Below are 24,951 nucleotides of genomic sequence, written 5' to 3'. Positions count from 1 at the left end.
GATTAAGGGGGGGAATGTTGACACCTAATTTGAAAGGATTGGGATTATTGTAAATAGTTTCAGTTATGCATCAGAGAAAACCAAGAGACCTTGGAATTGGATCCCAAGAGTCTCTCCAATCATGTATATATTCATGATTTGGCTAATGAAATAACAAGTTATTCATGGAGTTACCTTCCTAGCCTGACATACATAATGAAACCCTCAAAATCCAATCACACTAGAGAGATTGGACACAATCTTAGTTATATAAGTGCATGCATGACATGGCATAGTCTAAGAATACGAAAATTGTCCATGTTTCATTCACTAAATGCAATTCACGTGGTTGATGAGTAACTAGAAAAACACAAATTAAATGGATGGTAAAAGCAGAGATACATCAATCCATGATAAGCATCAAAACACTTACCTCATGACACATTTCACATTGACAAGATTTAAAAAAACATAAAAATGAAATAAATTATTATTATTATTATTAATTACAAAAGGAAACAATATATGAGTTAAACACAAACGCACACACACACACACACATATTTTTAAAAACAAATAACAATATTGCTGACTATAGAGATTCACTCCCACTTTACCATAGAAATTATTAACTTGTAAATGGTCTTTGGTACAATACCATGGCTTATCAATACCACATGACCAACATGACACATGTTGATATGATATTTTCTTTAATTAATTATTTTGAGATAAGGGAATTAAAAGGGAATAACTAACTTGGAGATAAATATTAACTCTTTATCTGTCACTACTACTAAGAATATTTTGGCATATTCCATGGAGGTTAAATCTTTACCATCCACCTAAAAATTAATAATAATTAAATTAAAATTCTAGAAGGCTTATTTTGAAAGAGACACACCCATTGGATCAACTATAACTTTATTGTTGACTCTCTTAATGTATGTGTTATTTAATGTTAGTTTTGAACAACTAAATTAAATAATTGTGATAGGTTGGAAAGAGGGCAGATTTTTTGATAGGTATGTTTGCCCCATTTTGATGTTTCTCTTTAGAAAGATTCACATATTGAATTTTCATATGTGCTAGAGGTCAAGTACACTTAATATGGTAGGCTCTATAAGTTGCTTGTTGATGCTATGGCACTTGTCCATGCCAACAAAAATATAAGCAAGCCTTCTAGTTTTGAGGAGGCACACATAAAACATGTATGGTGGGATGCCATGAAGATAGGTCCAAAACCCATTGTGGAATCATTGATTGATTCCTTGATTTTGATTGATGGGATATTCGAAGAGTACCAAGAAAAAGTTGTTGGGTTTTTCTTAGAAAGGAGTTGACTCTACTAAGTGTTTTGCTTAGTTGGTTATGGGTTTTGAGGTGCATGTGTAAGATACACATATTAACAGTTTCATGGAGGCTTTGTGTGGGTTATTTTTGCAATATAAGCTTATTATTTTAGGATGAATGAGATTTGTGCAGATTATTATTTATGTGATTTTGATAGATCTAATCCACTTGTCTTGGTATTTTATGGAGATGTGAATGTTTTTCTAAGAAATCCTAAATGACTCATGATGTGGTGTATAGAGGTTTTGCCCCGTGAAGTTGTCCATTCCAACGAGAAGCTAGGCAAGCCTTCTACTTTTGAGGATGCATACATAAAACATGTATGGTGGGATGCCATGGAGATACGCTGAAAACCCATTGTGGAATCAATGATTTATTCCATGCTTGTAGTTGATGGGATAGTTAAAGAGTACCAAGAAAAGGTTGTTAGATTTTATTAGAAAGGAGGAGTTGATTCTATTGAGGGTTTTCCTTACATTGCTAAAGGTTTTGAGTTGCATGTGTGAGATACCCGTGTTTATAGATTCTTTCATACTTTGTTTGAGTTTTTGTTTGCACTATGAGCTTATTATTTTAGGATGAATGATATTTGTGTATATTATAATCTTTGTGATTTTGATAGATCTAATCCAATTGTCTTAGTATTTTATGGATATGTGAATATCTTTGTAGAAAATCCTAAACAACTCATGATGTGGTGTACGAAGGTTTTGGCCCATGAAGTTGATATGAAAGAAGTTTGAGTTTGGTAGGTTGTTGATGGTCCAAAATTATGTTTCTTTACAATCACAAGTGGCCAAGCCCCTAGCAAAGGAGATGTTTGAAATGTTATAGTAGTATTTTATTTTGTTGGATTTAATGATACTTCTAAAGATTACAATATTTAATTTCCAACATAATGGGAGACTATAGTGAGCCAAGATTTGACCACTATATCATAGGTAACTCCTTTCGTGATTGAAAGGAGTGAGGAGGTTGATGTTCTAGAATCTAGTTCAATTGTAAAAGAAGAGTTAAATCTAGGTGTGAGCAAAGAGAGATTGATGAAGGATACATCTTCATCCTCTTCTCCATCCCATAGGAAGTCAAGATGGCTTACCCATATATTAGAAGATGCACATAATCATTTAGGAAAACCTAAATCTTCAATGACAGTAGGTATACCTCCTAGAAGTTATGCTAATCATATTGCATTGGCTACTTCCATTTGTAAGCCTTCTAATTGTTTTGAGAAGGTAAGTTGTGATGTCTTGATGTAGGAAAATGATGTCTGGATGGTAGTTCCATTTCAGAGGCCTATGAATGCTTTTGAAATGATAACAAATTGCAAAGTTGCAGGTTTATATAATATGCTAGAGAAGAAGAGTGGTGTTGGTGAAAGAAATTTCCTTGTAAAAGGGAATTTTTAGCTTTTATGGTTACTCCAGAAGTGATCACAGAATGATCGGGAGTGATTCATGTGATCTGTGAGTGCATGGTGTGTTGGCTATCCTTAATTGTACTTGATGGAAATACACATTAGAGATAGATCACTCATGGATTATAACTGTTAGTGTCCATTAGTTCCAGTGATCAAATGTACTATTTCCATGTGATTGATAGGGTTATTAGGTCAAATTGTTATATTTTAAAATAATTTTTCAAATAAAATTTAACATCTCCTAGTTGTTAAATGGTCATTGGTAAGTGTCTAGGTATTATTACTACTCCCTCCATTTTCAAGGTCATAAAATGTCATCATGGTCATATCATCATTCCTTGTGACAGATCATCAAATGAGTGCCTTGGTCATCATTTTGGTCATCAAATCATAAACATGCATACTTTAAAGGGTTTTAAATTCCAAATCATGGCTAAGATATGTATTAGGTGTCATCATTTTATCATGTCAACAAAATCTACATGGGAGTCATGTCATCACCATTTTCACCATCATGGGAGTTAGTAATTAGGGATAATTTGATCAAAAAAGGTTTCAAAGGTACATTTACCCCACATGGAGATATAACCTTTCCAAAAAGAGCAATAAATCTATAGTACACTACCTCATCATGTCATTTCTCAAAGGTACATGTGATGTCACACCATCACCAAAGAAAAAAAAGAATTTCAAGCAATAAAAATAACATTCAAGCATTCAAAGACTTAATTTAATCCTCCAATAGCTCTTCTCCACCATTTTGACTCATCTCAGCCATTAGAGCCTTCATTTTTCATCACCCAAACCCTTTCCATCAAGCTCGTTGCGCTTCTGCACTAGCACGTTGCACTTTTGGGGAGCACGCTGCGTTTTTGGGTTAGGAGGTCAAAGAAAGCAACAACAGGTTCAGTCCTCACTCTACAAGTTTCAAAGACCCTTGAGCAAGTAAGTACAACCCTTCATCACCTCTTTGATGCAATCATTTCTCACAAAAACTGAATACAATCCCTCTCCTAGGGTTTCGCTGCGCTTTTAGTTTTCATTGGTTTTTGCTTCATCTCAGAGAGAAAATCCCTATGTTTTCTACCTAAACACCCTTGTATACACTTGTTAGGCCCTCCCAAACCATTTCCCATACCTTTTTTCCCTATCTCACCACTTTTCCCCAAAAAACCTAGCCCACGCTGCGCTTCTGTTGTGTTTCTGGGTTTTGACTGTGTTTGTCACTTTTTTCCCTTCTTCCCTCATCCATTCAGTGATATTTCACTTCCCATGTGTCCCTAACATCTACCCCTACCCCCTGAATTTTTCCTAATCCCTATCCCCTTCATTCCCTTCCCTAAACTAGTTGCTCTTTTTACTCTGTTTTGCAGCCCTAAACTCCTACCCTTTATCCTCTCAAACTAAGATTTTCAGTCATACAAAACCAACATCATGGCTAATGAAAAGAAGAAATACAACAAGGGGGGACATGTCTCCAGCTATGAGCCAACTCATATGCAAAAGATCAATGTTTCAGAGTTCATCAAGAGGTCATTCAAACAAGCAGGCTGCCTAGGGTTTTGTGAGAAAGTACAAGAGGAGGGCTACCATTGTGAGCTGACTAGTCTATTTGCCATCCATTTCAAGAAGAACAAGCCCACCATAGCAGGGATGGAATTCCAAGTCTCAGTAGAGGTTATAGCTTCAGCCACTAGTATCCCCAATCAAGGAGAAATTTGGTTTAAGGGGATGGATTTGGACATTGAAAACTACAAAGTATTCCTGAAACCCCAGTATAAGGAAACCCCATCTCATATCTTTCCTAGCAAGCAGTTGTTGGATAAGTATACTCCTTTGATGAAGATGATTATGAAATATTTCACTTGTGAAGGTAGGTTCAACAAGTTGTATGAGTACCACATCAGGCTGTTGATGCATTTCACATCCATCATACCACTAAACCTAGCAAATTACTTGTTTAGAAGCATGGTCAAGATGGATGCAAAGGTGCAAACTAAAGGGAAAGATAATCGAGCAAGATTATTCCATCATGCTTTGATTAAAGTCATAGTTCTCCACCAGCTCACACAGGTAAATATGTCATGGGAAGCATTCATGGAGACAACTTCTCTCTTTCTTGTCTCTCATCAGTCCAAAAGCTCCAATACTCCTACATCATCTGGGCCACAAGGACCTGAGCCATCTAGTATACCATCAGTGACAGAAAGACAACCTAGGGCAGAGGTTTCACAAACATACAAGAAGGGGAAGAGGCTATTTTTTTCCCCTGAGATAGAAAGAGACATACCTACTCCTAGACCTATGACTAGGGCTCAAGAAAAAAGAGTGCCTAAGGAGGTTATCATTGAAGAAGTTCAAGATGAAGCCATGAGAGAGAAATTACCTAGGGGTAGAGGAGATTCACACTTGCAGCATCATGGAGAGGTACCTCCTAAGGTAAATATGACTGATCATGGGAATAAGGTAGCAGAAGACATCATTAAAGAGTAGCAGGCACAGATCAAAGAGTTACAGGATGACCTTTCTAAAGCCAATTTCATGGTGGCTCTCTTGAAACAAGAGAATAGGCAACTGAAGCTAAGCCTAATGCAGCAAGGTAAATCACATGAAGAGCCTCCATCATCCAACAAGGTAGCTAAGGACAAAGGTAAGGTAGTCATTGATGTAGCAAAGTAGGATGAAGACACACAAGTACAACCAAAGAGACCTACAACCAGAGCCATGGCTAAGAAGGGACAACAAGCAGAAAATCCTCCTCCTCCTCAAACCCTAAAAACCTTTCATGACTCCATAACAGCTGAAATTGAAGAGAACAAGGAATATTGGTTTGAGAGAGTGAATGTGCACCTAGAGAAGCTTGTGAGGAAGGCAAACATAAACACTACCCTGCAGAGGCATATGGAAAGGCACTATTACATAAGAAACATGGTGTGCAGAATTAGGGTTAAGAACATGAAGAATAAGCTTAAGAAGACCCTAAAGAAGCTTAGGAAGAGAGATAATATTGATTTCTTGGCTGATGCCTCCTTATTTGTTTGAATCCATGTTAGAAAATGGGAAAGGAGACAAATTTTGGTAAAGTTTTGAAAATTTTTGGAGTTTTGTGTGCAGTGGAAAATAGGCATCCTACAAAAACACAGCTTGCCCACGCTGCGCTTTTTCCCAAGACCTCCAAATGACAAATGGAAAACATTTACAAGTGTCTTATGGTTAGTATATCTCAGAAATATACTTTTGGTATCTTTTCAACTCATGGATTTATGGGAAAAGGTCGAAAACCATTAAAATTTCACCTTTTTGCCACTATTTTTGGTCCCATGCTGCGCTTCTGGTGTAGTTGTGGAAAATTGAGTTTTAAGTGGTCTTGGAGAAGTGTTTTTGATAATTTAAAGCTTCAGTGATATAGAGGACATCCCCAGCTACGAGTACCAATCTTCAGTTCAGCTCAAAGATGCACCAAAGTCATTCAATTAGTCTTCAAACTTTCGTTGCGCTTCTGTGGAGGAAACCTGTTTCTTAGTTTTCATGGTCAAAAGTCAACTTTGGTCGACGTAATTAGTTTCTAAGTGTTGTCACCTGATGTAATTGGATGTTATAATGATGGTTAGAGTGGATATTTTTTAATTAAATGCTCTCAAGTCAAACTCAAATCAATTAATGTAAAAGAGGCAAGTAGTTTCTAACTACTCATGATGTGGCAGGGATTAGGTAGGAGTAGGAAATTAGTTCCTAAGAAGGAGGATTCGACCCCTGAGAGGGGGAATGTTTTTTTACATCTATATGTAGTCAGAATGAACTCATAGAGGGGGTTGGATTCCTGAAGCTCATCTCTTGGACTAATGTACTACACAGTTTTGCAGAAATATATGCAGTTGTAGCTATTTTCATGGGATTCTTGTGATGTGGTTTGTGGCATTGTGTTTCTTCAGTTTTCTTTATGCTTTTGATGATTAAGTATTTATAGCATCCATATATTTTCTTACGGTGATTATCTCTTAAGTTTTAAAGCAGATTTCATGATCAATATGCTCTATTTTGTTTGAGGTTTTCACATAAGTGTTTTCTCTTCTAAGAAAATGAATTCATACTTATATGCTCATTTTGCTTCTTCTTTTTCCCTCACCATACTACAATGAAAAATTTACTTTGTGACACTGATTGTATTTACCTTGCTCCATCTTATCTCTGCAACTGATAATTTTGGATACTTGACCTAGTTCTTGACCTAGTGCTTCTGTCCAACAAACCCTAAATCAAACCGTACTATGCTAAATACCTAGCCTAAAATCCACATATTCTACAGTCACTTCCATTGACTATGAGATTGATATAGAGAGAGCCCTCTCTTATTTTTCAGGGCTAGCTGCCAAGTCCAAAGTTGGTTTGAGGTTACCTCCTTGGCTTCCTTTCTCAGCCTTGGGACATTGAGGAGTGCTAAGAATAACTATACCTTGACTTGAGGCTTATGTTACCCAATTCCTCAGGAGGTTATAGACCTATGTGGCATCACAACATTCTTCATGTGGTGTACATGGAGACCTTAGTTGGATTCTTGGAATAATGATCCACTTGGAGGAGGATTGTTGGGCATCTAGGAAAATGGTTTTGATCCCTCGGTAGCATGGGGATAATTGGTTTCTTGCATGGATGCTTGTATTTGACTTAAGGATGCTGAGGTTGAGAAGTTATCATGTAGGTGTGGCAAACCTAGAGGCACACATGGCTTAGAAATAAGCATTGGAGTACTATATTTATTTGGATGGGGAGTGTTGAACCCTTCTTGAGGAGCACTCACCTTTAGAATCTTCCTTATTGTGCATGCATATGTTGGATCTTGACACATGTCATTTTGAGATGGAGTGGGCTTGTTCCATTTTTTTATTGTTGAAACTAGTACAAATGGAGCAAAAATCCGATGACTATTAGTCAGATATGCAACTTATTGGCGTCAGATATTTGACACATTAGTGCTTATCAAATTGTCATTGAAATTTTGTCGAATGGTAGACAGTTTAGTTACCGTCGGGTATGCAAAAATACAAATGTCGATTATCCAACACATAAAAAGGCTGGAATGGTCATTAAAAAACCAACATTTATAAGTCAATTTTGCGACGCTACAAATTGTCAGATATCCAACAGATAGAACGTTGAATATCTGGCAAGTTGCGCACCAGTTCGCAGTTGGATATTCGACACATAGGTTGTTTTGTCCGACAAAACAAACCGACGTTGAGACATTAGGTAATCAATGACATAAGTAAATTGTGCGATAGAAGTGTTGTCGCTCCGATGCTTTCAGGTCGACGATGAAGCATTGAATATTCAACACATAGGTTGTTTTGTCCGACAGAACAAGCTAACAATGAGGCGTCGGGTAATAGACGACATAAGTAAATTGTGCGAAATTTTTTTTGTTGCTCCGAAACTTTCAAGCCGACGGTGAAGCATCAGATATGCGATGGAAAAGAGTTTTGTCCGACGGGAGTGTTAAGGTATTGACGTTTCCGTCTGTCGATTCCATCATCGAGTATTTGATGAGTACTTTGACCGACAACACAAAGGTATGCATTTAAAAGATATATAATACACAATACTATTTTGAAGACTATTTTGAAGAAGCAAGATCAAGGGTTGACTAAACTGATCGATGACCCAACACAGATTTCTCATGAGCAACCTAAACATCTAAATTTCTAAGGTATGAAATTAATGGTGAAGTTTATATGTAATTGTTGTTGGTAAAAGGTGTGTTGTTGGAAAGAATCAATAGGCTACATTTGAGACTAGAAATGTTTGGAGAGAAAAGACCCAACTAGAGCTTATCTATACCAACCTTTATATAGTGAGAAAACCATGATTAACACACACAACATATGTTTTGAAATTTATTAATGTTTTTTCTAGGCATATTTGGAAATAATTCTTAAAAAATAAGGATCATGTTTTTGAAAATTTGAAGGAGCCTAAGCCATTGGTTGAAAAATAAAGTGACATATATATTAAATGTCTAAGATCTAAAAATGAGCAGAATATATGACTAAGGTATTTGAGAATTACTTGCATAAAAATGGTATTACTTGGGAAATATATGCACCTTACACACCTCATCATATTGGTGTTTTTGAAATAGAAAATTAGATTCTAATTGGAATAATATAGTGTTTTCTTCATGCCAGAGTTATGCCAATTTGATTTTAAATATAGGCTATAGACTAATAAAAATACCATTAAACATTATTTTAACCAATTTTGTATGGGATATGATCCCACTTGAGAAATGTATCACAGGAAACCCTTGGCAAAACATATCAAAACTTTTTGATGTATAGTTTAGGATCTTATTCTAAATGATAAGAGAAAGAAACTAGATATAAGAAGTCATTCTTATAATATAGTAGGATCTTCTAATGATTCAAAATCATGTAGGTTGCCTGGTCCATTCAATTAGCAATTTGTGTGTATGAAGAATGTTGTATTTTGTTATAGGGATTTCGGTGTTTTTCTATCAAACTCCCCTTCTATATGGTTAAGTAGTGGACAATTTGAATTTTGTAAACAATTTTAGATTTGAATAAATATTTCACAACATTGATCAACATGTCGATCATATTGTCAAATTAATAGTCAAATATCCTACTAGAATTATCTTACCATTAACTTTCAATAACATAGTTGACTAGAAGAAATGAATCTCCTAAATATTTGACCATGGATCCTCAGAGATGTAGGTGATCCTTATACAAGATATTCTAACCATTTCCAGCGAGTGACTAATACAATTCAAACTAGTGATGTTCATGCAAGTAATTACATAACTTAAGGAAGAGTAGATGAATGAAACAATGTGGTAGTGTTTCCTTAGTGTTGAGAAATCTAGGGCAACTAGATAGGTGTTTTATCTTACTTTCATAAGTGATTGCGATATATTTTTATTTATATTGATTATATTATTCTTTGATTATTATTGTGTTCTTATCATCAAACAACTACCAAACAATAAAGAATAAGGGGACAAGAGGACACAAGATATCGGCTATCAGCCAGGGCCAAAATCTCTCCACTTGAGAGGAAAACCCATAAGAATTATTTTCTTCTTTTATAATCTTCAATTGACGAATTCCAAGACCTATGACACTTGAATAAGAATCCTCCAAGACCAAGTCAACCTTCCTTCTTGAATTGCGCAACTTCCTGCAACAAACTTCAACCTTATAGCAACTTCTTCAGCCACTTCAACCTAGTAGATTCAAAGCTTCGACCTTAATGCAAATTCACAACTTCAACCTTGCAACTTCACAACTTCAACCTAGAAGTAACTTCACAACTTTGACCTTGTAGCTTCACAACTTCGACCTAGAAGCAACTTCATAGCTTCGATGCAACTTTACAACTTTGATGTAGTGTCAGAATTTCATCTTGCCTAGTAGCTCTAGAAACCCTAACAAAAGAGAGAAAGAGAGAGACCCAAAACTTCTATATTTTTCTTCTTCTTATCCGTCCTTTTCTACTTCTATCTTGAGGATATCAAACTTGCTTGAGAGTGCGTCCAAATGAGGCCGAGTTCCTTCTTATATATAGGATTTTGAGGGGTACAAATTGCTATCTTTAGGCCGACTTGTCCCTTCATGTAGGGTGACTTGATATTTGTGCCATGACGAGGTCTTGGAGGGTATTTTGACTCTACTTTGAATTAATAATTTTTTCTTTACAATATGTAACATGCCCAAATGGGTCTTCAATACATGACAATGACTCAATTGACTTTATGACAAACCTAGAAGCACTAAATGGGTGCTTTACCTAAAAATATTTTTTCCTTGAGCACGAAACCCCTGCCTCAAGAAGAACAATAATAAATTTATTATTCTCTTTATATTAAATACATAAAATCATTATTCATATGTATTTATGAAGACCAAACCTAGTTACATATTTTAACACTCCCTCTTGACTAGGGAGGTATTTGTAATCCATACAATGTACTTGGACATTCTCAATTTAATGAATTATCATAAGAAGAGTCGGATTGGTAACCCATTTGTTTACCATCATATCATCCATTATTTTCACATAGCAAGGCCTTGACTAACAAATCTATCTCTTCACAAGATCGGAGCACAATGTTGGCGAGACCAATGATTTATAGACACCATCATCATTGTATCTCAAGGAACATACCCCACCTGGGTGTTCACAGGGTATGTCCTTTCGGGACTATTCTTATCTTATATTCCCAGTCCCCAAAGAATATTGGTCCTCTACGACTACTCTTATCTTGAATTCCCTACCACATCCTCAAAGAGTATCAGATGCCATATGCTTACCCAATCCTCTATTCTTTCTTCCCAAAGTGAAGGCAAGGATAATGTATCTATCTCTCCCTCTCAACTAGGGAGGATATACCCATTCCTATAAAAATGAATCTACCTAAGTTCCCTCTTATCCAGGGACTTGTCCAAGCTCCCTCTTAACCAAGGACTTGTTTCCAACAACTTTTTTCTTTAGTGGAGAACATGGGACCTTTAGATTCTTATTTATCTCCTCCTTTTCAATGTCATGAATTTCATCTTCATTTTTTAGGGCATCGACCATCCATCACTTTCCTCAGTTCATTCATGTCATCCTTTCCCTCATCGGAGAGTGATATTCTAGTCCACATCTAGCTTTCCTTCATACAACTACCTCTTCCATGTCATGTTTCCTTCAGGATCTTCCATCTAACCATATGAGTTCTTAGTTGTACATGACATATACAACTCTCTTTAGGTATCCCTGTATCAACCCATCCAGAGGTTTGTTCAAAAATAAAAAATGAACATCAAATCAAAGTTTACCTTTTGTGATGGCCCTTCATCATGACATCTGCTTACAGAAACATCAACATCCTGCATACATATTAACACATACCCAAGATATTCAATGTCAATGGTATCCTTTCTTTCCATACTTCATCAGAGTATTGATACCTTTTCCATGGATATGTCATGGTCAATTATCCTAGTCATCGGATGTTGATTTTCTTTTCTATGTGCTCATAGTTGCATCTTTTCACGATCTCTTCTCGAGAAAATTTCATCCATAGTTCCTTCATATTTTTCAAAATACCTCATATTCAATATGAGGACATGCTATGTTGATTTCATATAGTCAATATGTGAACCATGCCCTCATGCATATTTCAAATGGAGGATATCCCTTTTCTTTGATCATGCTCATGAGATAGAACAATTACCCATGCAACTATATGATGAAATGAATCAATTAAATACATGCATACATACCTCTTTCCTTCTTTTGGTCATCTAAGCTTCTTTCAGAATTTTCCTTTCCTTGATTGAGACTTCTTCAACCATATTGACATGTTGCATTCCTTTGTCATCATACCATCATTCTTCCAAACAATGAATCACATACAAGGTGGAATTCTCAGTGGGGCACTTGCATCTTGCAAGAGGTGAACCTTCGAATCAAGATTCCAACATAGAATCTTGATTATCCTCTTTCTGTAAATGATTCTTCCTAATGATGTATGATGAGATCTAAACTAGATAAATTTATTCTAACCATAAGTACTACTTATGTTTTTCAATGAGGTTACCAAGAGCTACTTCCTTCTATGATGGCTTCTACAACCACATAGATTTCTACTTCAACTATCTTTCAAGCTTTTATAAGGATGTATCAAGCTTTTGATTTAATTGTATGCTTCTAATATGATGCCATCTTCCACTAAGATGCAACTTGTCATAATTATTCTCATCTTGACTACCATGTTGGAGGTATCTTCTCCTTCCACTTCTCCTTGATATGTCTTGGAGAAACCCTAATAGTGAAGATCTATCCCTCTGGATTTCATCTCATCAATTTCTTCCACTTTTTCAGTGATATGATCCTCATTACTTTCTTTCCTCTTTTTTTCTTGCTTGATTTTTTGACAATCTCTCTTGTAGTGCCCATATTCTTGATAGCCATAACATTGGATCTTCAACATATTCTTCTTCTTTTTCTGAGGACCAAACTTCCCTTTTCTCTTAGCCATGCCAGCGAATGATTGAACTTGATCGTTTGATCCTATATCACTTTTTTCCTTCAACTTGGTTTATTAAATTTTACATGGTGACCAAAGTTGATGGGGTAGCTTCCTTATTTCCATAGATTCTTGATGTAAAGTTGCCCCATTCCTCTCGTAGTGCATTGAGCGTTATGGTGGTCATTTCTTTGCTGGACATTATTTCTCCCAACTCTTGTAGTGTTAAATTTTCTTAGGGATATATTGTTCTTTGATTTGATAATTGCATTTCTTCATTAACACATTAAGTTCACCCCTTAATAATGATGACATTATTCAGATTTACATCATTATTCATCAGCATATGCAACTAGGTAGAAATAAAAATATCATCATCATCAATGCAACAAAACATAAAGGAACAATATAAGAAAAGCATGCACACATAGAGACATCAGGATTGGTCGAAGACTAGGGAAAAACCCACTATGGGGAAAAACCTTGCAAATTCTTCTTCTTCTTATAGATCATCATCCAATGATTTAGCAGAAGAGAGTAGAATGATCCATATCTTCACAACAATTAGAACATCCATAAAATGAACCTAAACATGCTTCTATTCAAAACCTTGATTTTGAGGATTGTAATGTATTGTCAATGTATGTAGCCTACTACTAAACATTTTTGTCACTGAGCGGAATCTTCAGAGTATTGAAGTTTCATCTTTTAGTCTTGGACGCATGGAAGAGTTGTGCGAGTGACTATCGCAATCCTCGACGCTCCTTGGTGAACTGTATGCATGAGATTGGGGAAAAATACACTCAGATCTACCTCAACACCTAGATGCACCCTTCAGGCTACTGTGCGAGTGACCGAGGCTTCCTAGATGCAACCATGACCACTCTGTGCCTACGTCCGGGGACTAGACTACCTGATATGCTTCAGAAACCCTAGATGCTCCCTTCAGGCTACTTTGCGAGTGTATGAGGCTTCCTAGATGCACCCTTGACCATGCTGTACATGCGTCTAGGGTCGAGAATTCTTAGTTACGAGCCAATGACCGAGAAAAAGAAACCCTAGATTCATGCGAGATTCAACCTTGTAATTTCAGACCCTTGTGCGAACTTTCTCCATCATACCTATGCGAACCAAGATAATAGAAGATAAGAGAAGATGGCTTCATCAATGTGCCCAAATTAGCTTGATGTCTCTTCTATTTATAAGATTCCACGAGGGTCCACTTGATGTTAAGGGACCTATCCAATTGTACATATGCATAGAGTTGACCTGATCCAATATACATGAGTGGGAACATAAATTCAAAAACCAACTTCTTCTTGTCCAAATGAGCTGATCTTTAGGTCGGTTTTGGTCCTCTCGAAAATAGGAATTAAATGAAATCATTATCTCCATCATGTGAGCTATCCAAAGTGGAATTTTACCACATTTGCATGATTTTAACACTCCCTCTCAACAAGGGAGAATTCCACCTGTCAATATCTGACCATCGATCAACATGACTTCTTGTCATCATATGTCCCATCTAAAGTATCTCATCGTTTCGAATCATCAATGTACATATCTTGCTTATTCCCGCTTATCTCTTGATTGTTCCTACTCATATGCTGAATACTTATGAATCGAAAAGCAGAAGAATTTGTTATTGGAGGGGAATTTCAGCTACCACCCTCTATTCATCGGGCTACAACCCAGAATATTTATTAGCGGGTTATTACCCAAAATATATGTCAACGGGCTACTACTAAGAATATCTGTTAGCGGGATACTACCCGAAATATATATCAATGGGCTACTACCCAGAATATTTGTCAACGGGCTACTACCTGGAATATATGTCAACAAGATACTACCCGAAATATCAGTTAGCGGGCTACTACCTAGAATATCTATCAACGGGCTACTACCTGTATCATCATTGAATACAATATCATTAGGGAGAAAATCTCAACCTGGAACCACATCAGGGAGCTACTAGTCAACCCAAAATATCATGGGGGAGCTACTACTACGACCCCATATCGAGCAATAGGTGATATAGGGGAGCTACTATTCAAACCATCCTATTGCCTATCGATCTTCCCAAAGGTAAGGATCTCATGCCCCCAAGACTCCTCAACCGTTGGCCAAACAGAGAGGGATAATCCCAACAAGCCCATCTTGTGGGTATGATGCCAATAGGGATTTACTATGCAAATACAAAGACAGGGTGAGCTACTACTCTAAGCTTATGGGTAACAGATATGGGTAACCATATGCAAGAGACTATGGTCAGACCATCCCATAACTTATCTTTAGTGCCTTGGTTGCACCCTTGAGCTTGCATCCGCGTGACTGGGAGGCTATAGTCGCACCTGTAGGCTTTCTTCCATGCGACTGAAGCTTTGAGTGAGATAAAACCATATTGCCTTAGTTCAGACCTTTGTTGTAGATCAAAAACATCAGATACCCATAAATCATACTTCAATAGTACATAATATACATATAATGCAAATGGTAATATGAGTAATAATATTGAGGAAAGATTCTCCCTCTGAATGGGAATCCACTTCATTCATATTCTTTCATGTCATCAACCTATCTATACTAGATTCATGCAACAACATATATGTTAGATCATAAAACCAAACATATATCCATCATGGTCATCAACATCATGACATCGATCCTTCTATTGAAGGCTCGAAAAATCGGGTCTACAAAAAGGGGGATAACCACCTGGTTCGGACCTTAAAGCAGCTCCTTTTCCGTTTGGAATAGTGGCTCCGACTGGGGATGATGGGATCAGTTTCCCAATCTGTTTATGATGGGTGTACTAATGGGATGATGTTTTTATTTTTTGGTTTTATGGGGTGAATGCTTGTTTTAAATCTAATCTATCTTTTAACTGTCATATGCAATTTATTCTAATAAAAGAAAACATCTAACTTTAAATTATCCCGGGATTAACGTTTCACTTATGCGATCTAAAATAATTTCTAACAACAATTGATAATGAAAATCATTCAATCTTTACGAGAAAAGAATCCATTAAAAATGATTGTTTTGTATAAAAAGTTAGCCGAAACAATTATGAGAAACATATCGCATAAGATTTATTCCTATACTCAGCATAAAAAGTAAGTTAACACAATACAGAAGTGCAATAATGACAACTAAACATTCAGACTTTCATATATTAATAACTAAAAATAATTTATCACTTGGCACATAAGTAAAAAGTATCAGGAGATAAAAATACCATTGGTAATAAGTTCTACTCATGAGCTACAACAATATAGATTTATCTTCAAATCACTCAACATCCATTAAGAGTACAAAAGTGAATTTCAGTAGCAGACATCAAACTCATATAAAAATAAATCTCGTTCCATTCATTCTATCAAAACCTCCTCAGTTGGGGGCAAACTGCACATTCAGAAGAATTTTTTTTGATAAAACTCTGGACCCCTCTCTAAATGCATGAGAGGAGTTTAAATTCTACTCTAATGAAATCTAAAAATAAATATTACAAAAATAGATGAGGAGGTTTAAACCACTTGCCTCATTTTAAGCAAAAATGAACTAAAACAAAACAAAATTGTATCTATGATAAATCTTGCATCTGATCCTTTAGATTGCAAATTTCCATCATCAGTTTCAAGAGCGTCGATTGGCCGACTTCAACTCTCAACTATCCTACAAATATGGCGTTGGCTAGAGCTGGCACTATCTTCTTGGCAGAGGTTACGAGGCATTTCAGGGTCATCCATTGGCTATGTGGCTTTACCAGGTATTGCCAGGATGTGTCCCAGTTTAACCTTTTTATCTGTTTAATTGACTCTGCCTTTTCCTTTGCTGTCTATTTCCATTTTGTTTGAAGCTGTTGTGCCTTTGGGAGGAAGCCCGGGGTAGTCTCTGATATCAAATTGGCCTTGTGCAGATTTTCATTTATGCACTCAATGACACTGTTTGTTGTTGTCGCTGCCTCTTCCATCACCTGTTCTACTTCTTTAAGCTGGGAATCCCATTTCGCAAATAACATTTCTTTGTGCGATTCGTCGATTCTGGGCAATTCTGCTATTTTCCCTTCTTCTGATCTCTGCCAGTTCAAGAAGGCTGAAACCTTCTTAAAAAATGAATCATAATCAAGTCGTAAATATACGACTCGATTTGTAATATTATCGCTCGTTTCACAATGGGAATTCCATTGCGAGATCTTCTGGCAGAGTATTTCTTCCTGTTGCAAGAGCTGGGCATTAAGAGCGAGTGCTTATGTGATAAATTCCCCAATTTTGGGATCCTCCTTATGCAGTTCTATCATAGCTTGTAACTGTTCTTCTTTATTGGCCAAACTGCTTTGATGATTCAATTGCATCTGCTAGAAGTCTTGTTGGAGTTTTATTAGCTGTGTTTCTGCTTCTTGACTGATGCTGACTTGCTGTAGTTGCTGTTCTAAAAACAAAATCCTATCCTCCTTCTCTTTTAGTAGCACTTGAACTTTTGTTGCTTTATCAATTATTGCCAAAGCATATGCTCCTGCGATCTGAGAGAGCCTAGTTAGATTTTCTGATGGGTCTGTAGTTGGGTCCTTCCAAAGAACATCCAGAGGTTCATCCTCTGGAGCGAGCATGGCATCTATTTTTCTTTTCTTTCTTTGCCTCCTGACAACAACCTTATGTTGCGGGCTATAAAATACGTCTAGAGGAGGAATCTCCTCTATCTTTAGTACAATTTCAGATGACGGAGCAACAAGAATATGCTTTGTTTCTTGAGTATTAATAGCCCCTTCTACCACCATTTCTGTGGCTGTCTCTCTTAGGTTTGTCAGTGGCTCTGTGCTCTATTCCTCAATGTTGATTAACTTATTAAAATTCTCCCATTCCCCTTCTAGATCCACTAGAAGTGGCTTTGTTGGCTTTGTAAGGGGAGTGGGAACTTCAGCTTGTTTTGGGGACAAAACCTGCTGGTCAAGATTTTATGTAGATTAAGCTGTGTCTTTAATTGACCCCTCACTTCTGCTGTGTTCACTCTTGGACCGATCATCAGACTTTTCAGTTGATTCTTTTTCGGAATTTGATTTAGACTTCTCTTCTTTTGAACTTCCACTTATGCTTACACTGGGAGTAGGCTACCTTATTGGTTCAATGAGAAATTGGTCCAAAGGGACATTTGTTAACCTCTGTTTTCTATAATTGTCAAACTTTTGAAGTTTTTCTTGGTCAAATTGAATTCGTGCCATATGTAGAACCTCTCTAAAAGTGTTCTTCTGTAGAAAGACATCGTCAAAGGGATCTTCTTCATTGGTAAACACTTTTATTTTAACCATTGTAGTAAAATTACTTACAACACCAAAGGGATCATATTGCCTCCCTGGGAACTTTGGTAGTTGTAAACATAGCATATTATCAACCTTTTTAAGAGCATGAACTAAGTCAAATAATGCAAAAGCTCCGCATACTACAGGAAATGGAGGCCAAATGGCCTTTTTAGAATCTTTTAGTACTTTGCTCATTCCCCCAACGCCACAGGTCTGGTAGGCTATTTCCCTGGCCATTAGTTTATCGGGGACGTAAAAAGGAAGCACAAGGGGTGAAGTAATGCTGCCAAACACCCTGATGTATGTTAACAACTTCTCTCCAAACCACCTTCCCACAGGGAGAATGTCAACTTCAGCTTCTGGGGAAAATCTTGTGGCATCTTTATTGTAGAGCATTTTATGAATAGGGAGCATAACTCCATGACAAATTTTGTAGAAATGTGGGATGAAATTGGATTCCCACAATACTTTGTGATAAACCTAAATGGGAAGAGGATTTTGTACTGTCCACTTCCATCCCATAATAGGAAAACCGGAGACAAAACAAATGGCGTCCATGACATAGGCACTCAAAAAGAATGGAGGATAAACCCTTGAAGTAAAACTTCTTTTAGTTCAATATCCTAAAATAGTAGAGGCTAAATTATCTGATAAAATTTGGGCCCAATCCATTATGGTGGCATTGGTAGCCGCATCCAATAGAGGTAACCACTCTGATGAAAACTTATTGATGTCTGGTCTCCCAAATAGTCTACACAACACTGCAGTGGAAAAACCGTAAGGAGGAGAAAGAGAGCCAGTGGCGTACATACCGTTTTTATCCTTCTTTAATCTTTCCTCATTGTTCGACCAGTGCTTTGTGCATTCTGCCAAGTCTTCGTTCTCCTTGGCAAACTTTTCTACAAACTACTTGTTGTAGCTAGCCTAAGGTTCTGGCAAGTGATACATGCGTCTCAAATTATTTGGGGCAAATGACCCCATGACTTGCTGATTGACCATCTTGAACTCTTTATCAAATATGTCTTTGTGATATATAATCCATTTCACCATATCCGTGTAGGGGAGTATCTTTAGCCTCGCAGCAATACGGTGTAGAAATGAGCATGCAAGCTTAGTTAGGGATGCTTCAGAAGAGCCGCGTCCATCTTCTGTAACTGTAACCTTCATAATTCTCGAGTTTTCCTCTTCTAAAAATTAGTACATGGCTTCCCAGGTAGATATCCCTGCGTCCCTAGTACAAGTGGTGTCTGTGAATAATGGAGTCATTTCTGTTTTCTCAGATGCGGGTGCCTTGCCTTTCTTCCCCATTTCGTCGTGTATTACGTTCTGCGTACTCTTCCTGAAAATTGCAAGCAGAGAGCAAGGATATGATCAAGATGCTAGTGAATACAGGAAACATCAATAGAAAGACAAAAATAGGGTGACGGGAAAGATTTAATTCTAAATCATATCAAAAGATATCACCTTGCATCAAATGGTCCTTTACCCTGATCCAAATCGTTTTTTAATAAATGACCACTAATGGACCGTTAAGTTAAAATTTAATGTTCATCACTTTTGCATTGAATGATGGAAAGTACTGTCCTAGAACTCTGAGCCCTTTGATTTGCGATAAAAGCGATTTTGCGATTTGCTTCGCAATATCGCAGATCGCAATATCACAAAACCTGTTATTGTTAAAAATCATCGTTTCGTCGGACGGATGTGATATGCGATTTGCGAGAGGCTATCGCATTTCGTGATATTTGGGTGTGTTACGTTAAGTAGCACCGCGAAATTTGGAATTTGCGATGCGATGAGGTTGTAAGACTTTGTGATCTCGCATTCTCGCGGATCACATTTTCGAGGAGTTACTTTTATAAGAGATGCCCACTGTGACCTTTTACGATGCGATAATATCGTTTAAAAGCAGGTTTTTTAAAAATCCTCTTAATGTTCGAGACTCTTCCTGATCCAGGTGGATGTTGGTGGCCACCCACCTATCCCATTTGGACCCCCACAACTGTCTCTTTCAGTTTTTCACTTTCCTTAATTATAGTGCAGTTTACTATTTTTAGCAGTTTTTCGGGTCCTAAACTTCCGGAGCCGTTTTGAGGCCCTAAACGACATTTTTTGGGAAATCCACCGCCAACGATTTTTCTGATAAAAATCGTCTTTTCTGTCGTAGCCCTCGGAGAGATCTTTCCAACTGGCTATCATGCACGTCAAACGGAGATAATACGACCAATTCGCGACCCCAGGAAGTTGGCTGTCCAACTCACCCCAAAACGGGGCCCACAATTTGGCGTTTCATCTTCTAGCGTTAGGTTTTGGAATGTGAAGGGTTTTACATTGTTTCTCAATAATAAATAGGCCTTCGAGCCTCATTGTAAAGACAGTTCGAAACAGTTCAGAGGCATGTAGCCGACACATCTCTTCTCAGAGATAAGCTACCATCGCCCTAGCTGGGTTATTTCTATTTGTAAGCATATTTCAGTATTCTCCATTAATGAAATGAAGTATTATTTCCGAGCATCTCTGTTTTTATGGTTATCGCATCTCTGTATTTATGGTTATCTCTGTAATCTATTGCGTTCCTGCTTAAATCCGGATTAGTGGTATCAGAGCGGTCTGCTTTTTCTTTGTTTTTCTTTGCATGTCCCCAACGAGGTCGGGATATAAGGAGTTAGGGCTTGAATTGGTCGAACCTTTGCAAGACCAGCCTCGCAAATCTCGACGACCTCCCATGGCGGATGAGAAGAAAGACGAGGGGGCAAGAGATCCTATCAGAATATTGCTCGAAGAAGCCCTCGAGCGGCAAAGGAACGCGATGATGGATAGCTTTGCGCAGATCCTTCAGTGGCTACCTAGAGGTGACGCATCGGCTTCCAACAACTACTCTGGAAACGCCACACCGTTTAAGGTACAAGTTAATTTTGAAATCCCCATCTTCGAGGGTCAAATAGACGCAGATGCCGTAGATAAATGGTTAAATCTGCTAGATGGGTATTTTTCTGTTCATGAATTTTCAAGTCGGGAAAAGATTATTTTCGCTCTTCTCAAAGCAGCCCCCCACGTCAAGGATTGGTGGGAAACATATTGCGAGCAGAAGGATGAAAGTACAGGCTCACTGTTTTCAGCCGCCCCCACTTGGAATGACTTCCGGGATGCCATCAAGGAGCAGTACTACCCTGTCAAAAGCTATGAGGAAAAATACATCAAATGGACCACACTGCGGCAGGGACGAGACCAAGATGTGCCAGAGTTCACAAATATTTTTCATACCCTTCGCACACAGTTGGGTATCAAAGATTCTGAGCTGCATCTGGTACTCAAATACCGCGGCTGCCTACACAGATACATCCAGGAAGAGATGGAGTTCTTGAACATCTCCTCACTCGGCACAGCATACCGATACGCTGTCAAAATCGAGCAAAATTTCAAACAGAAGAAGCGAGACTTTGGATCTACAAATCCGAAGCCTAAAGGACAAAGCCAAGGCGGGGTGACCCAAGACAACCCCTCGAAGCCGCAAGAAAAGAACACCACCACGAAGCCGAAGAAGGACACAGGAAAGTGGTGTGAGTTCCACAAGAGTCCCACTCATAACACAAGTGAGTGTCGGACCAAGCAGTCGCTGGTGGCCGAGTTGAAGGCTTCCGAATCAGATGCATGTTCCGACTCTGAGCCAGAACCCGACAAGGGGAATCGCAAAGGGAAGCAGATCATTGATGTGGATCCTAGTGCCACTGTTGCCACTGCCAAGATCCAGAAGAATGAGCCCGAAGAGCCAGAGGAGGGGGAACGTCTTTTCCACTCACAAATGTGGGTGAAGGGTTCGCCACTGCAATTCATTGTCGACAGTGGCAGCCAAAAGAACCTCATTTCAGCAGAGGTCGTGAAGCGGTTGGGCCTACCGACTACACCACACCCGCAGCCGTACAGTATCGGGTGGCTTCACGAAGGACGAGATCTCAAAGTTCGCCAGCAGTGCCGCCTTCCCTACAGCATCAAGCCCTTCACAGACGAGGTATTATGTGATGTTACACCTCTGGATGTTTGTGATGTACTATTAGGCCAGCCATACTTGTGGAGGCGACATGCTGTGTATGAGTCAAGGCCTCGCGCTGTCATTATTTCTTTGGATAATTCATTATACAGGATACCGGAGGTAGCCCCACCTACTGCCACCTCTTTGATCACTGCTAAGAAAGGCAACAAGCTCATCTCACAGACTAGGAAATTTATTTTCTGTCTGGTTCACTCCCAAAGTAAGGGGAAGATCGTTGCTACATCCATGACCCCCACGAAGGGTTCCTCCACGCAGCAGCAGCAACAGAGGGATACAGTCAGAACAGAACACAGGAACAACTTCTTCTCACCCACGGGGGCACCACACAAGTTTCAGGTGGGGAACAAAGTTTGGTTGCATCGACAGAAAGAACGCCTTACCAGAACCCATCAAAAGCTCAGGCCACTCCGACATGGTCCTTACACCAGTACCAAGGCTACGGGCAACAATGCTTTGAAGCAAAGCATTCCTCCATTCCTTCGCTTGCACCGAGTGTTCAATGTGGACCGTCGTCGACCATGCTTCCCACCATTTCTGGACACATTAGAGATTGTAGAACAGCTCACCAGAGACCCAGCTCAGCAGAAGCTTCCTCATCTCAGGGAGGAACTCAACGCAATGGGGACCATTGCTTCCTAAGGGGGGAGGAATGATCTAGGTGGATGTTGGTGGCCACCCACCTATCCCATTTGGACCCCCACAACTGTCTCTTTCAGTTTTTCACTTTCCTTAATTATAGTGCAGTTTACTATTTTTAGCAGTTTTTCGGGTCCTAAACTTTCGGAGCCGTTTTGAGGCCCTAAACGACGTTTTTTGGGAAATCCACAGCCAACAATTTTTCTGATAAAAATCGTCTTTTCCGTCGTAGCCCTCGGAGAGATCTTTCCAACGGGCTATCATGCGCGTCAAACGGAGATAATACGACCAATTCGCGACCCCAGGAAGTTGGCTGTCCAACTCACCCCAAAACGGGGCCCACAATTTGGCGTTTCATCTTCTAGGGTTAGGTTTTGGAATGTGAAGGGTTTTACATTGTTTCTCAATAATAAATAGGCCTTCGAGCCTCATTGTAAAGACAGTTCGAAACAGTTCAGAGGCATGTAGCCGACACATCTCTTCTCAGTGATAAGCTACCATCGCCCTAGCTGGGTTATTTCTATTTGTAAGCATATTTCAGTATTCTCCATTAATGAAATGAAGTATTATTTCCGCTGCATCTCTGTTTTTATGGTTATCGCATCTCTGTATTTATGGTTATCTTTGTAATCTATTGCGTTCCTGCTTAAATCCGGATCACTTCCGTTATAAAGTTTTTCTTAGGTCTTGTGGTCATGTAGCGCTTTTTATAAGGAAACTCATAGCTTGTGATGTTTTATGCGCTTGGAGTATGAAAAGGTAAATTTACATGTTTTAGCAAGTTCTACTTTGATATCTTGTTTTATTATAAAAACGAAAAGCAACATTAAATGCTAAGATTTTATTTTTTTCTTTTGGAAGGGTCCCCATTTATTAATGTTATTGCTAACACTAATAAAAAGGGGGGTTGTTGATGGTCACAACAATTGGCGATTCACTTGAAAGAACTAGTTATCTTTGATTGTTTTTTTTTTGAATTTTATAAAACTTCTAAAATAGAAATGCTTTTGAAAATGAAACTTTATTGTAGAAATATAAGGTAAATAGTTAACAACAACATCTGGTTCCAACTATCCTTATTCTGATTATCTTCTCCCCAGAGATAGTCATTGTACTCACATAAGTCATTATTTTATTTGCAAAGATAAAAACAAAGACATCTCCGTAGATCAGTTTAGGTATACTCATTTGTTGTAGGTAGAGCCTCTGCTGCCAGCAGGCATCCATAGCCTTGATAGGGTTACCTGTTACCCAACAATGATCCAATATCCTACTTAAGAAGTATGAATTTTTCAAAGATAAATCCTCATATACACTTATTTATTTTTCTTTTCTTATTTCTCTTTTAATTCTTAAAGAACAATGTCTTGGTTTGGTGGCCAAAATTGACAGTGCCATTCACTTGATTTATAACTTAACTGAACAAGTTGGTTCGTGATGAGGACAACTTCTTCCTAAGGTTTATTTTAACCAAAACTCGTATAGTTGAAACAAAAGAACAAGTAAAAATTTTCAGAATGATAGCACTTAACCCTATGTTTCAAAAATAAAGATTAATTTTCCTAACCGCTCCCACTTATACAAGCGAAAAACAAAATTGACATGAGACACTATTTTTCGTGGAAACCAAAAGTAAACATTTTCAACCTGTTTTATTATAAAAAATAAAACTAAACTAAAAACAATAATTTACAAAAAATAGAAGAGATCATCTTCTATGGGAAATAGTTTTTAAGGATTTGTCCATTAACAAGTAAAGACTCTCGTTTCCATGCTAAATCTTGTAGCATGAAAGTTGATAGACCAATGATTTTGACAATCTGGAATGGTCCAAGCCACATCTGTTGGAATTTAGTATGCTTGCCTTTCTCTTCATGGGCTTTATCCCATTTTAATACTAAGTCTCCACGTTGAAAATCTTTTCTAGATACCAAGTTTGAATCAAAAGAAGCTTTTACGAACTGTTGATGATACACGGGTAATTTTGGCCTTTTCTCGTTCCTCTTCAAGCTTAAGGATCTGCAACTGTCTTAATTGCAAGGATGAAGAAGGGGTTTCTTCAATGAATTGAACTAAGGCTAAAGAAGGAATAACTAGATTTGTTGGGAGGACCACTTCTTTCCCATAAACTAAATTAAAAGGAGAAGTGCCAATAGAAGTTTTCTGAGTTATTCGATCTA

General features: G+C 38.0%; 1 protein-coding gene across 1 annotated transcript in view; it reads right to left on the bottom strand.

Annotated features, from left to right (window-relative positions):
* Positions 1 to 16,626: 16,626 nt before the first annotated feature.
* The window catches only part of LOC149245986 (disease resistance RPP13-like protein 4), a 33,835-nt gene continuing 25,510 nt past the window's right edge, over positions 16,627 to 24,951 (bottom strand). The window contains exon 2 of the mRNA XM_089439348.1: positions 16,627 to 16,866. Within this exon, the coding sequence (XP_089295474.1) occupies positions 16,627 to 16,866 (240 nt within the window). The remainder of the gene's footprint in view (positions 16,867 to 24,951) is intronic.

This window comes from Pinus tabuliformis, chromosome 7, assembly GCF_031772625.1.
Source record: "Pinus tabuliformis cultivar Carrire ecotype Pingquan chromosome 7, CPIR1, whole genome shotgun sequence".
Lineage (NCBI taxonomy): Eukaryota > Viridiplantae > Streptophyta > Pinopsida > Pinales > Pinaceae > Pinus > Pinus tabuliformis.
This window is presented reverse-complemented; position numbering and strand designations above follow the sequence as displayed.